This window comes from Ranitomeya imitator, chromosome 5 (assembly GCF_032444005.1).
Source record: "Ranitomeya imitator isolate aRanImi1 chromosome 5, aRanImi1.pri, whole genome shotgun sequence".
NCBI lineage: Eukaryota > Metazoa > Chordata > Amphibia > Anura > Dendrobatidae > Ranitomeya > Ranitomeya imitator.
In genome coordinates this window covers 622361710-622378855 of record NC_091286.1, presented here as the reverse complement: position 1 = coordinate 622378855, position 17146 = coordinate 622361710, and the positions used below count along the sequence as shown (strand labels likewise).

General features: G+C 43.1%; 1 protein-coding gene across 2 annotated transcripts in view; it reads right to left on the bottom strand.

Annotated features, from left to right (window-relative positions):
* ASAP2 (ArfGAP with SH3 domain, ankyrin repeat and PH domain 2) overlaps nt 1–17146 on the bottom strand; it is a 216162-nt gene that overhangs the window by 88194 nt on the left and 110822 nt on the right. For both annotated transcript variants that reach the window (XM_069728066.1, XM_069728067.1), the window contains exons 4-5: nt 1879–1953; nt 890–939 (exon numbers count right to left, since the gene is read on the bottom strand). In XM_069728066.1, coding sequence (XP_069584167.1) covers nt 890–939; nt 1879–1953 — 125 coding nt within the window. The remainder of the gene's footprint in view (nt 1–889; nt 940–1878; nt 1954–17146) is intronic.

Below are 17146 nucleotides of genomic sequence, written 5' to 3'. Positions count from 1 at the left end.
TTCCAGAATTTCTTTGGATCGCGGCATGATGTCTAGCTTTTGATGCACTTTTTGTCTACTTCACTTTGTCAGCCAGGTCCTATTCAAGTGATTTCTTGATTGAATACACGTGTGGCAGTATTCAGGCCTGGGTGTGGCTAGGGAATTTGAATTCAGCTTCTCAAAGATGTGATAAATCACAGTTAATTTATGTTAAGTGCATGGGGGTAGGCGCAATCACTTTTTCAATCAATGCCCTGCAGGTTTGGATTTAATTTTTCCTTAATAGATACATTTTTAAATTAGTTTTTATTAAGCATTTTAAAGCAGATTAAAGACCTTCATTTATAAACTGCATTTTGTGATTATTTGTGTTATGTTTGTCTAATACTTACAGTACATTTATTTGGTGATCTGAAACATTTAATTGTGACAAACATGCTAAAGAATAGGAAATCAAGAAGGGGCAAACACTTTTTGACACCACTGTAGGTATGATTGCAAACCCTTCCAGATCTCATAGTTATGTCAGCTCTCACACTCCCCCCATAACTACCATGAGATGAGATCTGACTTTTTGACTATAAAAGGGTAATTTAAAATGTGTACACCCCTGACTTATCCTAAAGTTCAAATATGTAATCATGCGAGAGATGGGGGAAGACCCGGAGATTGTAAAGTGCGAGGTCATCACCGAGAATCGGGCAATCACAAGTGGCGACTTCCTACCATACTCTACAGCTACAAAGCCCTCAAGCCCTAAGTGGATGGAAGTTTGTGAATAACGGTTTGTTTTTAACCTAGTTCCATAGTATAGATGTAATCCATGCACACACAGAAGACAACTCAGCGATAAAGGGGAAGATGAATGGCCATATTACCAGTTCGATACAGTCCGTTAATAACTTACACTTTAGTTTCGTAGTCTTTCCAGGCTTTATCGAAAGGCTTCTTCAAGTCCTGTAACACAAACGTGATAGAGCCGAGTCATAAAGAGTCAGGAGGTCAACGGTGTAATCCACATACACAGCTATAGGTTATATCCGGAGAGGAATCTGAAATTGGATATCCCTCTGATTGGGAAGGCAGAAAATCCAGGATTTAGTCAAGGATTCTAATAAATCCTTAAGACTTGAAGACTAGACTACGGGTAAATGCTCCAAAGTCAGTTATAAAAATAATAATTCTGTATCCTCCGCATTTGGGATCATTACTTCAAGAGCTAAAACTATTTGACTTTATTATTTAATCCCCCCAATATTAATATACCACTAAGCAGACGCCTCCCTTTACTGCCAAATTGCTGGATAGGAAAAATTAAAATGGAGGAAATTCTGGATTCGATGCAATAAATATTATTTCTAATAAAACAAAGTGATGTCATCATTACAGAGACATAGGTCGTTAGCCTGGAGGTCTTAAAATCTGCTAAACAGCAGAAGAGAATTACAACTTTAATTCCCCCCAACTGGAAACGTTCTGTAAAAAGTAATGAAAACAAAAATGCAATGATTCCGAAATCTTATAGCCATATTTTCTTATGTAATGTATATGGTGGGATATCAAAAGTTTTTATAATTATTCATTGAGGAAAATGTTTCTGAAATGATTCCACCATTTTTAGATGCAGTTGTTCACAGATTGGTGACCTCTGACCATCTTTGCTTTTGTGAGACTCTGCCTCTAACATGCTTTTTATACACAGTCCTGTGACTTAGTTAATAATGGACCCTCCAGCTTATGTTCATCAGTACAGCTTACTTTTCCAGCCATTTGTTAATAGGAGATGGCAGTCGGTACTGCTAAGATTCTATATACAAACTCCGTACTGTTACCATAATTTCAGACTCCACTGTCCTGATACTAATAAAACATTAAAGAAAAAAAAAATGGACTTACCCCTTTAACTCCTTTCAAATCTCCTTTCAGTAAACTATCCAGTGGGAATGTAATAATGTTGTTCATATTCTGAACCTACAAAATACAAATAACACAGAACCGAGTCATCCATATCATGTATCATATGTCCATCTATTGACAGGGCCTCATACAGTCATCTTAAAACTAACAAGTATCGGGGCAGTCAGAACCAATAGCCGTCGTCTGAAGGCGCGATGGGCGCCCGGCCGGCAGCTGTTGGAAGGTTTTAGACACTACTATTCTTTTTTTTTTATGATCACTATTTAAAGAGGTCATAAAAGGGAGAGAATGAGACAATATAGAATTGATTGCTTTTTTTGTTTTAAAGAGGATCCACCATTTGCCATAAATATAATATTTGCTGTTCTCCTGAATACGGCATTGTCTTTCTTTAGTTCCTGCGCCTCTCCATTCACTAGTTATGGCCCTCTTTTCTCTCTATATAATTGTAGTGGTGTTAACCAAGTTGGCATTGTGACGACATAGCGTTTATTCTGAACGATGTCAGACGTATTGTCAAGGGATTATTATTTATGCAAACTCGGCTTTGGGAAAATGGCCGCCGCGATCTCTTGTGCGCACGCGCGGCATCCCGCGGCCATTTTCCTGAAGCCCCATGCAGCAGAGCACTCCATCTGCGCACGCGCGGCCCCAGGAAGATGGCCGCCCCCACCGATGAAAGGGATGACAGCGCAGATCGCGCGCTGTGTCTTCACGTGGGCGCAGGGAATTCGGACCTTGGACATGCGCACACCACTACGCCACCAACGGAAAGCTGGGGAAGAAAAGAGCGCTGTGAACACGCCCACCTGACCAGACCAGCCTGATTGACAGGTGAAAACGGCGACTTTGGTAATGTATTTCTCAGCATACATGGGGAATCAGGGTACACTACATACACTATAGTAACGCACAGCGCAGGCCCTATTTAACAGTATTTATAGCTCAATCTGAAAAAACGGGGTGAACATGTGAAATAGAAAGATAGAGTTGGAAGGGACCTCCAGGGCCAACCCCCTGCCCAATGTAGGATTCTAAATCATCTCAGACAGATGTCTGTCCAGCCTCTATGTTTATAGACCTCTATTAAAGGAGAACTCACCACCTCTCGTGGCAGCCTGCTCCACTCATTGATCATCCTCACAGTCAAAAGGATTTTTCTAATATCTACATCTGCATCTTCTCCCTTTCAGTTTCATCCTATTGCTTCCAGTCTTTATTTGTACAAATGAGAATAAAGCTGATCCCTCTACACTGACAGCCCCTAAGATATTTCAAGACCGCTATTAAGTCTCTTCTCAGAGACTTCTCTTTTGCAAGCTAAACATTCCCAAATCCTCTTACTGTTCCTCATAGAACATGGTTTGCAGACAGGCAAACCATGGTGACCCTTCTGTGGGCTTGCTCCAGTTCTTTCCTGTCAATTGAAAAAACGGGGTGACAGGTTCCCTTTAAGGGTGTTAGACGAGTGGGTGGGGAGGAGCTAATTAGGAGGCCAAGTGAGGGAGATTGTGAGAGAACTGGAGCTGAGCAGACATGTGGGTCTGCAGCTCCTGAGAGGACAGAAAGGAGTTCCCAAAGAGAGGGAACTGAAGGAAAGTGAAGCTAAAGAAAGAAGAGAAGGAAGGGGTCCTAGAGGCATGGGTAGTGAGAAGTCCACCCTTGGGGCTCACATGCACTGACTATAGTCAGGTGAAGGGAACAGGTCGCAGTCAGGGGACCACCCCCATTTTAGTAGAGAAACTAAGGACTCAGATAAATTACCAGAGACTGTGGCTTTTGCAAGAAACAGTCACATCTGCACACATTCGCTGAAAAGGCAGCCATATAGGATCCAGGGGGAATCAGAGCTCACCGCCTGACAAGGTCCGAGTCTGCTGGCTTGGGACAATGTGGCAGGCGCAGGGCAGGAGAGGCGAAGCCAGCGCAGAGAGACGGACAGGCAAGGACATATGAAAGAGGGTTCTGGAAAGAGCATCCAAATTGCTTCAGAGCTGGCTGGATCACCCTGGTTGTGGCAACTAAGAACTGTGAGTAAAGCATTGGAAACTGCACCCCGCTGTGTCCTCACACATTTACTGCGCAATCCACCCTGCACTACAACTACCACAACAGCCATCGCCACCATAATACTATCAAAGTGCCCTGGGACTAAAGCTCTGCCTGTGGAGAGCTGTACCAACCCTGCTGCATCACCATCAGCCCCAGCGGTCTCTTCAAACAGCGTCAGCTAACATCTCACATTTGCCGAGTACCACTGGTGGTGTCAAACATTTATCCCATAAAACTTTATTACCCTTTTATTGGATGCCCAGGGCCACGGACCGGGTCACTGCTGCCGTGACACGCCCCCTTTAAGAACCAGCCCGGTACAGAGTATCCCCACGGCTCTGGCGGGCGCTCCATATGTCTTTGGAATGTGGGAGGAAACCGGAGAACCCAGAGGAAACCCACACTCCTTACAGATGTTGTCCTTGGTGGGATTTGAACCCAGGACCCCAGTGCTGCAAGGCTAGTGAACTGCCACTTATGTGCCTAAATTAAAGTAATGGAAGATGAAGAGGATAATCGAGTTAGTGGTAATTGATTTGCAGGACCCAAGCCATCAGCCATGTCAGTATGGATGGACATCTTTTACCTCCCAGCATCTGTTACTTTGATAGGCCGATCTGGTGCAATGTCATTATTTTGGCATGATGAACATGTGAAATAGAAAGATAGAGTTGGAAGGGACCTCCAGGGCCAACCCCCTGCCCAATGTAGGATTCTAAATCATCTCAGACAGATGTCTGTCCAGCCTCTATGTTTATAGACCTCTATTAAAGGAGAACTCACCACCTCTCGTGGCAGCCTGCTCCACTCATTGATCATCCTCACAGTCAAAAGGATTTTTCTAATATCTACATCTGCATCTTCTCCCTTTCAGTTTCATCCTATTGCTTCCAGTCTTTATTTGTACAAATGAGAATAAAGCTGATCCCTCTACACTGACAGCCCCTAAGATATTTCAAGACCGCTATTAAGTCTCTTCTCAGAGACTTCTCTTTTGCAAGCTAAACATTCCCAAATCCTCTTACTGTTCCTCATAGAACATGGTTTGCAGACAGGCAAACCATGGTGACCCTTCTGTGGGCTTGCTCCAGTTCTTTCCTGTCTTTTTTCAAATGTGGTGACCAGAACTGGTCACAATATTCCAGATGAGGCCTGACCATGGAGGAGTAGAGGGGGATAATTACTTGACGTGATCTAGACTGTAAGCTTCTGTTAATGCAACCCAGAATTGTGTTTACTTTTTTGTTGCTGCATCACACTGTTGACTCACGTGCAGTCTATGATCCATTAGTCTACCCAAGTCTTTTTCACAAGTGCTGTTGCTTAGTCCTATTCCTCCCATTCCATATATGTAATTTTCATTTTTCTTGCGCAGATGTAGTACTTTGTATTTCTCCCTGTTAAAAATCATTCTGTTAGTTGCTGCTCACAGTTCCAGTTTGTCTAGATCTTTTTGAATCTTCTCTTGTATTAGCTATCCTAGCTTTGTGTCATCTGCAAATGTAATAACAATAGAGCTTATCAAAACAAATGTCGTGGATGTCGGGACGTAGGAGGCAGTTGTCAGGGACCTACTGTAGTCCAAAGTCAACAGCTTGCTGATGTGATCAAGGGAACGGGTCCTGCTAATCAATTTGCACCAACTCTTGACTGGGCAGGCTTGTTTAGGTAACAGTGCGGTGTAGTTGCCATTGCTCGAGCATAACATATTTGAAACTGCTACAACAAAAGGGCAACAGGTCAAAAAATCGTGAGCCACCTGCCGCTATTAACTAGTTAAATGCCTCTGTCAAACGCTGACAGCGGCATTTAACCACCGCTTCCAGCTATCGGACGGGAAATGCGTGCATCGCCGACCCAGTCACATGATCGGGGGTCAGCAATGCATCGGCATGACAACCTGAGGTCTCCTTGAGACCTCTATGGTTACTGATGCAGTCTTGCTGTAATTCAGCTACATAGGAGCAATCTGATGATCGCTGCTATGTAGCAGAGCCGATCAGGCTATGCCAGCTTCTAGCTTCCCATGGAGGTTATTGAAGCACGGCAAAAGTTACAAAATTTAAAAAATAAATAAATAAAATATAAAAGTTTAAATCACCCCCCTTTTCGCCCCATTCAAAATAAAATAAAAAAAAATCAAACCTACACATATTTGGTATTGCCGTGTTCCGAACCGCCAGATCTATCAATAAAAAAAAAACTATTAACCTGATCGCTAAACGGCGTAGCGAGAAAATTCAAAACATCAGAATTACGTATTTTTGCTGCCGAAACATTGCAATAAAATGCAATAACGGGCGATCAAAATAACTTATCTGCACAAAAGTGGTATCATTAAAAACGTCATCTCGGCACGCAAAAAATAAGCCCTCTGCCGACCAGAGATCCCAAAAAATGGAAACGCTACGGGTATCGGAAGAAGGTGCAATTTTTTTTTTTTAAAGCAAAGTTTGGAATTTATTTTCACTACTTAGATAAAAAATAACCATGTTTGGTGTCTATGAACTCGTAATGATGTGGAGAATCACAATGGCAGGTCAGTTTTAGCATTTAGTGAACCTAGCAAAAAAAACAAAAAAAAAAACAAGTGTGGGATTGCACTTTTATGCAATTTCACCACACTTGGAATGTTTTTCCCGTTTTCTACTACAGGACATGGTAAAACCAATGGTCTGGTTCTAAAGTACAGCTCGTCCCGCAAAAAAATAAGCCCTCACATGGCCAAATTGATGGAAAAATAAAAAAGTTATGGCTCTGGGAAGGAGGGGGGTGAAAAACGAAAACGCAAAAACAAAAAAGGGCTGCGTCTTGAAGGGGTTAAAGGGGCTGTCCAGCGGAAAACAATTATCCATATGATAAGTGATATATTCACACACACAGTACAGACCAAAAGTTTGGACACACCTTCTCATTTAAAGATTGTTCTGTATTTTCATGACTATGAAAATTGTACATTCACACTGAAGGCATCAAAATTATGAATTAACACAGAGTCCTGAAAATACTGAAAAATCTTTAAATGAGAAGGTGTGTCCAAACGTTTGGTCTGTACGGTGTATGTATGTATGTATGTATGTATATGTATATGTATACATACTCACACACACATATACAACAGCAAAATATCAGAATTTTGTTTTGCTTGCCTGAGGGCACTGACAACTCACCACATTACTCTTAAAGGACAGCTGCACGATACCCGACATTTATAGTTTTTTTTTACTGTTGCACTTACAGTACATGTAATATAATACACTGCAATACTCCTGTAAGTGCTCAATAGCGCCAATGCTATTGATTGCTGCAAATAAATTAATGGGGCCCCTCTGCTTCTAAGAAAGCACAGGAGGATAATTCCATTAATCTGTTCAGTTTGTCTTTTCTAAATGCGACAAAAGAAAAGATCAACAGAAGTGTCAGAGGTGGACTTTTCAGGATTCCAGTTCACTCCAAAAGAAATCAACAAAGATTTTAAAAAATGAATCTGAAATGTTACACTTCACCCCTGGACTGTTTCGGACTGTAGCGGGTGGTGTGACTTCTAAAGGAGGCAAACCCTGCTTCCGGAGCAGACCTGGATTTGAAAGGGGGGGTATGCAACGGGCAGCACGGTGGCTCAGTGGTTAGCACTGCAGCCTTACAGCACTGGGTCCTGGGTTCAAATCCCACCAAGAACCACTTCTGCAAGGAGTTTGTATGTTCTCCCCGTGTTTCTGTAGGTTTCCTCCCACATTCCAAAGACATACTGATAGGGAATGTAGATTGTGAGCCCCGATGGGGACAGTGATGATAATGTATGTAATGCGCTACGGAATTAATGGTGATATAGAAGTGAGCAAAATAATGATGCCTTTATTTTTTTATTTTTTTGTTATCAATGCTATGAAAATATAATTTAAAAAAAAAAAAAAATTAGTGACATCCCATCCCCTTTCTGACATCGAGCGTAATAACACGTCAATTTTGGACTCCCTCCCTTTGATGTGGGCTCCGGCGGTGAGCCCACATCTTTTCCAGCACATGTCAGATGTTTTGAACAGCTATCATGTGCCGCTAACAGCCACGGGAGGAATCGTGATCCACCCATGGCTGTTAACCTGTTAAATGCCGCTGTCAAACTCAGCATTTAACACGTGCTTCCGGCAAGGGCGCCAGAAAACCCGCCCATCGGCACCCGCGTCACATGACCGTGGGTCGCCGATGGGTTGCCATGACAACCAGAGGTCTCCAGTAGACCTCTAGTGGTTGTCACTGCCGGATTGCTATGGTCATCGCCGTTTTGTAGCAGAGCCGATCGGGATATGGCAGCTTCTAACCTCCCATGGAGACTATTGAAGAATGCCAAAAGTGAAAGAAAAAGGTTTTTAAAAATTTTTTTTTTTTAAATGAAAAAAAAAAAAAAATATGAAAGTTAAAATCAAAATATATGAAAGTCCCATTCAAAATAAAACAATAAATGTGAGTTATGGGACTTTCCAGTGTTCATTACCACGCTGAACGTGCCAGATAACATAATAAAACTCAATGAATTGGAAATTTACAGTAATAATCCAGGAAATCCAAAAGATACCGTGTGTCCCCTTCCTCCTCTGTGACTACATGAGCACCAGGCAATACGACCACCGCCCTAAATGAATAAATACACCTTTTCTGCAAGCCGGCCGCAGAGCTCACTGAAGAATCTCAGAGTCCTCTTATTTGGAGACAGTGATGGGAGTCAGACCCCGACCAATCTGACACCAAAGTTTCCATATTGCAAAACGTTACGACCCGTTTCTGATGGACAGGGTATAACGGAGAGATCTTGCATTAACCAGTGCGGCATGCAACATTACAAGCGCGAGATATCAATTGTCCCATTTATTACACTCCCCATGGAATTCGAGATTCTGCGGTTATGACAACAGGGTGAAAAAATAAAAATGTTAGCAGAAAATGAGAATATTTTGAGAGAGCGCCCGTCGCTTGTAACCTCCGCAGGCGTTTATCTGTGCAAGGAAGCAATAAAAGCCAAATGACTTTTTCTCTCCACATCTATGGTAGAATGAATGTTACATTTACATGAAAAAGCAACAGCTTTACTGATAAATGACTCCGAGGGGAGCACGACTGGTGCAGACAATGCAAAAAGCCACCGAAAGTGCGACATGCAACATTACACAACACTAAAGTGTCCACAAAACCGGACCCTCTCAGAAAAATGTGCGGATACATGATATAAGGAAGAACCGTGCCCAGATCTGATGTATAGCAATTTCTATTAAAAAAAAAAAAAAAAAGTAGGATATATTTTTTACATTTTTTGTATTTACTGTAATCTAGAATTTATGGCATATCCTATGAATGTTAGAAAACGTGGGAATACCCATTTAGGTTTCCATCACACAGAACACTTTGGTAGAGCTTTTTTTGCTACAAATTTCATATTTTTTTTTAAATTTTTAATATAAGTAGTATCTTATTTATTCATAAAAATGCATTATTTTCATATGGAAAAAGTCTACAAAAATGCATTAAAAAAAAACGCCTAGCGCATGCTGAATTTGGCAAAAAAAAACAAGATCTACATCTGACCAAAGTGTTCCCCCCCCCCCCCCCCCCCATCTCAAAACGCCCCCAAAAAATGCAGCCCTGTGCATGCTCGCTGTCTGGAATACATAGTGTGCAGTTCTTCAGACCGGTTCTCAGGGAGCAGGACTGCATGTGTCACTATATAGCCCCAATTATTACATTTCTAGGTGCACTAATTATCAGATTCCAGAGATTTATACAGGCAGGAGCCCGCTAGGTCGGAGAGCACACATACAACCTGTAAGGCCGGCGTCACACTCGGCGTAAGACAATACGGTCCGTATTTTACGGCCGTAATACGCTAAAAAGTCCCCAAAATAGTGGTCCGTATCTCCTCCGTAGGCAGGGTGTGTCAGCGTATTTTGCGCATGGCATCCTCCGTATGTAATCCGTATGGCATCCGTACTGCGAGATGACCTGTAGTTACCTTCATTCGCGGTGAGGCGCCCTCTGCTGGTTGTCCTCATATGAACTCGAGCCTGGGAACTTTTCTGAATTTTTCCCACGCTCAAAGGACATCCAGCAGAGGGCGCCTCACCGCGAATGAAGGTAACTACAGGTCATTGACCTACTTTACATTCATTCGCTGGGGTTTTACAGTCAGGAGCATAGCTGCATTATAGCTGAGCTCCTGGCTTTAAAAAAAATTAACCCCTTCAGATCGATTTACAACGTGGGACGTTACAGATCCTCGGAAGGTATGTATATTGTTGGTTTATTATTTTTTCTTTGTCACAGAGCGAGGGTCTTCAGCCAGTGGATTGAGCGTACCATAAAATATTACAACAACATTTGTGTTTATTTCATTAAAATACTTTTTAATAATGTGTGTTTTTTTTAACTCCTTCATACAATTGGATTAATAATGGATAGGTGTCATAATTGACGCCTCTTCATTATTAATCTGGCTTAATGTAACCTTACAATAGCAAGGTGGCATTAACCCTTCATTACCCCATATCCCACCGCTACACGGGAATGGGAAGAGAGTGGCCAAGTGCCAGAATAGGCGCATCTTCCAGATGTGCCTTTTCTGGGGTGGCTGGGGGCAGATATTTTTAGCCAGGGGGGGGGGGCCAATAACCGTGGACCCTCTCCAGGCTATTAATATCTGTCCTCAGTCACTGGCTTTACTACTCTGGCGGAGAAAATTGCGCGGGAGCCCACGCCAATTTTTTCCGGCATTTAACCCTTTAATTTAATAGCTAGAACGGCCAAATTTTGCACATACACACTACTGACATTAGTAGTGCGGAATATGCAAAAAAAAAAAGGGGGATATGACATGGTTTACTGTATGTAAACCATGTCTCAAATCATGTCGGGTTTTTGAAGGAGATCGCAAAAGCCGGCAATTGAATTACCGGCTTTTAAGCTATCTAGCGCTGGATGAAATATTAATATATCTATATATATAATTGTCTAAGGGTTTTTCTGTCTGTCTGTCTGTCTAGGAAATCCCGCGTCTCTGATTGGTCGAGGCCGCCAGGCCTCGACCAATCAGCGACGGGCACAGCGACGATGATGTCATAAAGGACGTAGACATCCCACGTCTGACTGGTCGAGGCCGCCAGACCTCGACCAATCAGCAATGGGCACAGCGACGATGATGTCATAAAGGACGTAGAAATCCCACGTTTCTGATTCAGCGACGGGCACAGTATCGACGTAGATGTCATAATGGTTGCCATGGCGACGATGATGTCATAAAGGTTGCCTCGACCAATCAGCGACGGGCACAGTCTGCCGCGAATTCTGGAATCATTATTGTCCATATACTACGGGGACATGCATATTCTAGAATACCCGATGCGTTAGAATCGGGCCACAATCTAGTATACATATATGTGTCTCACTGACATATAATATATATATATTTTCTATATGTACACATTTATTCCACCTATTCTATTGTAAGCTGTCAGTGTGATTTTACTGTACACCGCACTGAATTACCGGCTTTTCTCGCTAACACCCCTGCGTATTTCTCGCAAGTCACACTGCTGGTCTGTGTGTAATCCGTATTTTTCAGGCCAACATAGACTTGCATTGGCGATTTTTTTTGCGCAATATGGTGACAAACGCAGCATGCTGCCATTTTCTATGGCCGTAGAAAGCCGTATAATACAGATCAGTAAAATACGGCAGATAGGAGCTGGGGCATAGAGAATAATTGTGCCGTGTGTAATGCGTGTTTTACGGACGTATTTAATGCGCTCATACGTCCGTAAAACTCGCTGGTGTGACGCCGGCCTAAGAAAGTAATGACAGCTAAATTACTTGTGAAGGAACGAGCAAACGAACGTCTTGGCTCACAAAATAATTACATTTATTTATTTACTTATACATGTATAAGTATATAAGGGGACAATACAAATATCTCGCTGAGGATCTGTTTATACCAAGGAAGGTGACGGGCACAAGGGGGCATTCTTTGCGTCTGGAGGAGAGAAGGTTTTTCCACCAACATAGAAGAGGATTCTTTACTGTTAGGGCAGTGAGAATCTGGAATTGCTTGCCTGAGGAGGTGGTGATGGCGAACTCAGTCGAGGGGTTCAAGAGAGGCCTGGATGTCTTCCTGGAGCAGAACAATATTGTATCATACAATTATTAGGTTCTGTAGAAGGACGTAGATCTGGGTATTTATTATGATGGAATATAGGCTGAACTGGATGGACAAATGTCTTTTTTCGGCCTTACTAACTATGTTACTATGTTACTATGTTAGTCTTGAGAAGAGATGCCTAAGGAGGACACTATTCATTTGAAGTAGATCAAAATCCCACGAAAAAAATAACATCAAAAGCTGCTTCATGTAAAGCTTCCTCAAAAGAAGGGGGCACTCCTCTCCGTCGGTAGACAAAAAAGGATCAACCTCCAGTTGAGACTTGGCTTGTTTATTAGGAGAACTATTAATTTGTGGAATGCTCGACCCTCAGGAGATGGTCACAGAGGGAACCATTGGTGGTTTTTACAAAGGCCAAGACTTTTTTTCAGAAGAAAATCACCAATACTTACAGTATGTGTCTAAAATTCTTGTTCTGAATGTTGATCCACTTGGAATCAGGAAGAAAAAATTGCACTTTGAGGGCAGATTAGTAAATAAACATGGTTGAATATGGTTCTAGCTCATCCCAAAGGTGTTGGTTTGGGGTTGATGTCAGAGCTCTATCCAGCAGCAGCTCATGTTCTTCCTTTACTAAAATCCTCTGACCATGTCTTCACGGACCTTCTGCTGGAACAGATCGAGGCCTTCCCACAAAGTTGGAAACTACAATTGTTAAAAATAGGGCTGTGTGGAGTCAGTAAGACCAGCATCCAACTCCTCAGTGTCCTTGACTCCCGACTCCAACTCCACAGCACTGGTCACTACTGAGCATGTACATAAAGTGCAGCACAGATGTACATAAAGTGCAGCACAGATTCATTTTAACTAAAAGACAAGGTCCTTCAAATCAGGAACAGAACAGACACTTATAGGACATTTCATAACTTTCCCAAATTATGAAAAAATTTACAGCACATCGTGCATTGTACTACTGTACCCAATTATCTATTTTAGGAGTCGGTCCATTTTATACCGACTCCACAGCCCTGGTTAAAAATGTCTTGTATGCTGAGGCATTGAGATTTCACATCGGAACCTAGACTAACGCCTGAAAAACAGGCCTGTAGCATAATCCCTCCTCCAACAAACTATACAGGGGACACAATGAAGTCAGGCAGGTAACATTCTCCGGACATTCACTAAGCCCAGACTTATCCATCAGGCGTTTCCTTGGCTAGGATTCAACAGGGAAGCTGCTTCCGACTAACAGTCCACAGGGTGTTCAGACCTATGCCAATAGCACAGAGACTACACCCTGGATGAAAGGATAGAATAACCTGGGCTATTGGCATAGGTCTGCATATCCTGTGGACTATGTTCGTCTGAAGCAAATCCCCTGATGAATCCTAGAGGAAGAAAAACGTTGAGAGGCTTCTTGGGAAACTATTTGGGCCAAATAGGTGAAAGGGTTAGCTGTGGATAGCCCTTGTAAGGGTGGAAGTCAATGAGTCCGTAGGGCCAGTGCAGTGTTAGGGACATACAGACTTGAGGAACCATGATGTCCATATTGCATTGATTTAGTCTTTGGTGATCTTCTAAAAGGGTGATCCGCAGCCACAGCAGAGTCCGGCACACTTCTTACTACTTGCTGGCATCTTGGCAGCTCATCTGATTAACTGACTACAGCGGTGCCATGACTTTGTCATAATGTCATAGGACTTGGATATCAGAAGAGGCTCCCAGGAAGCCGGGAAGTAGTTGGAAGTTTGGAGGACTCTGGCTTGGAGAACAGACGTGGTGCCAGATCAGGTCTTCACAATCATTGTGCTTAACTCCAGCTACTTCATTGATGAGAAGCACGGATCTTGAGAGAAGTTTTATATATCCTTATTCAGAGCACTATTTTTTTTCTTTACATAAAATGTATGGTATATTTTTGCTGCCTCTACACGGATGATGCCGTTAAATTAAAATCCTGATGCTTCATTCCTCATCGGTCCAGCTATACAAGATCCCGGAGGTTCACGAGCTCTGGCTCCTAAATTTTCTGAAGACGTAAGGCCTTGTTTACCAGAGATCTGCACAGATGTTTAACCAAGCAGAAAGGATTTCAAAACTCAATCTTTAAATGATCTCATTTCTCATGTGCAGCTTTCAAAGGGATTTGGAGAGATGCTTCCCGCAACCACAAAATGGCTGATAATTGGCACGCTCAGCAAGAAGCCACTGGCCTTTCCTGCACCACCAATAGTGATGTGGGCTGCATACCCTGAGCAGCAGAGGAAAGTCTCTGAACAGCTGTTTTCTCAGAGTCCGCGGGTGAAACCAAAACAGCAATTTCACTTCCGCAGTGGTTTGTGTCTGTCCTTGATCCCAACATTACAGCAAGGGATAAATATAATCCCGGCATGTTCTAGACTATACGTAACCTATAGCACGACACTTTGGGGAACATGTCAGAAACTTTATCTCACCCCCATCCCAAATCATGAACCACTATTTCAATGCTGCGATTTTGCAGCCACACAAGCCAAAGATCTGCACTGAAGCCCATGGCAAGCGAGTCGCATGCAACTGGTCACCAGCGTCAGAAAATCAGACATTTAAAAACATTTGAGCCTGTGTCTCAATCGCAGGTCGGGATACAAAAAAGGAAAAAAAAAAAAAAAAGCTCATCTGTCAATGTAACTGAATCTCTGAATCTGCATAGAGGCCAGCAATCCACTCCACCGCACGGCGTTAATAAGAGACAGCGAAGGAAAAGGCTATCCAGCTTATGATCCACAGTTCATGGAGACAGGGTTAAAGTCATACATTTTTTATTGCAGAACAGTTAAAAATCAGTAGAAAAATTCAAAAATACACAAAATACAGGAACCAAACATCCTCCATGACAGAGGATCAGTGGGGGAAAAGGGGGGGGCACAAAAAAAAAAAAAAAGTATAGCAGACGCGTTTCAAACTCAAGTGTGTTCTAAGAACGCACTTGTGTTGGAAACGCATCTGCTATCCTCATTTTTTGTGTGTGTCCCCCCCACTACTCCTCCATCATGGAGGATCTTTGTTTTCTGTATTTTTTTATTTTTCTACCGATTTTTAATTCTTCAGCAATCGCACGTCGCAACGTGGCATCACAGAAAATCACAGACATGAATGCAGCCTAACTCTACATTTCTCCTGCAGGTCAGATCAGACAGGATCAGATCCTGCAAAATTCTCCCTGGATAATCAGCTGTTGACCGACAGTATAGTGAGGTGGACTTGTGGAGACCAGGCTCTTAAATTAGAGAGTCCCCCACACAAATTAGGTGGCTGTCAACCGATCATTTGGACGACCGCTATCTCTCCAGACTCCCCTGTGCACAGGAATGCTCGCATCACCTGAGAGCCTCCTGCGAGGAAGAAGCAGAGACCCGCCGACGCCAGCGTCTATTTCAGCTGGATGTATTTCGGTGTATTTTGGTGCAGAGACCTGCCGGCAATGCACTCCAATACTAGGCCAGGCTAATCAGAGGCTGGCAGCTGATAGTGACGTGGCTGTCAAGGGAGGCGCATGGCAGTGATGTCAACTGCTGTCCATGGGTGGCACGCCGAAAGCTAGCTGCAGGCTACAGAAGAGGACACCACACATTGCGGGAGTGGCGGAACGTGAGAAGAATTGTTTATATTTTTTGTGTGTTGGAAAAGAGCGACAGAACGACATTATACCAGGATGAGGCCCAGGATTGAGCACATCTTACAGGGAAGTGGCACCGGATGGAGGACAATATATTATATTACATTATAACTGGATGGTGCACATTATTGCAAGAAGGCGCCAGGAGGTGAGACATTAATTCAAAAAGGAGCCAGGACATGGTATATTATTACAGGAAGGTGCCAGCATGGAGACAACAGTACATGAACACGCAAACACGTATGTCTTTATAAAATCTTGAATGCTACAAAGGCCCATACATCTGACCACCACATATTTGGGGGGGAGGGGGGTGGATGGCATACAAAGGCCCACACATCTGACCACCACATATTGGGGGAGAGGGGGGGCAGAGATCCAAATTTTGCATAGGGGCTTAAGGGACTACTTACGTCACTGGGGGATAAGTGAGACAAGAAGTATTGTCTGTAGGAATTCCAATATTTCTCTTCCATAACATCAACTGTCATTAGGCCCAAATACAATAGACTGTCGGCCAATCTCTAGAAACTGGAGGGTTTGACTGACCTTACTCTATTGTGTATGGGGGTATAAGTCTAGCATTACCAAGTTATCACATATCCTGTGTATAGGTGAAAACATGCTAAAATTGGAATATCCTTAACAGGGTTTTTTGGGTGTCGCTCACTCCTGCCCCAGGATACGTACATGGTTGGCAGGTATTGATCATGCGTCCTATTTGTCGGACCTCGCAGGCACCAGTCACTGCCTCATCAGTGCCGTTCACCTCTCGACGGGGACAGGAGTGGTGACGGAGAAATCCTTTAAGCTGCGTGAACTGAATCGAAGTGGAATCCTTGGTTCCATCATATCGCTGGCAAGAAAAGCGCTATCCTATCTGTTAAATTGGCGGACACTGAGCCAAAGCCAATGCACGCATGTTAAGCCAATAAGGTTCATCAGAAGTCGCCATGTTTTTATGACAGAAAACCTGACAGAAATGTGAACACAACCTTATAAGTACTGCCTGGGATTGCATTAATCTTCCAGGGACTTTTGGCAGAACACTCCTAAATAAAATACCTAAAAACAAACATCAGTTAGTCCCGATCCTTAAGACATCTTATATTAAGTTATTAAATCTTTCCAACCACTTCTTACAGCCGTCCTCGGCCTCGCAAACTCCACAACTTGCTTACTCAGGTAAATCCGTAGCATTTAGCGTGGACAAATGCTCTTCACAACATCAAACAGGTTTCAGACATATTTCAATATGCGCCCACCTCCCTCCCGTCTGCTTCACCGCAGGAATCCAGCGCTGGCCACTCAGTCCCATGTAAATTACAGTTTGCACCTGTCAGCGACTACCCAGCTTGCCAATTACAACAAACCAAACAAGAGCGGCCGGGGATGAA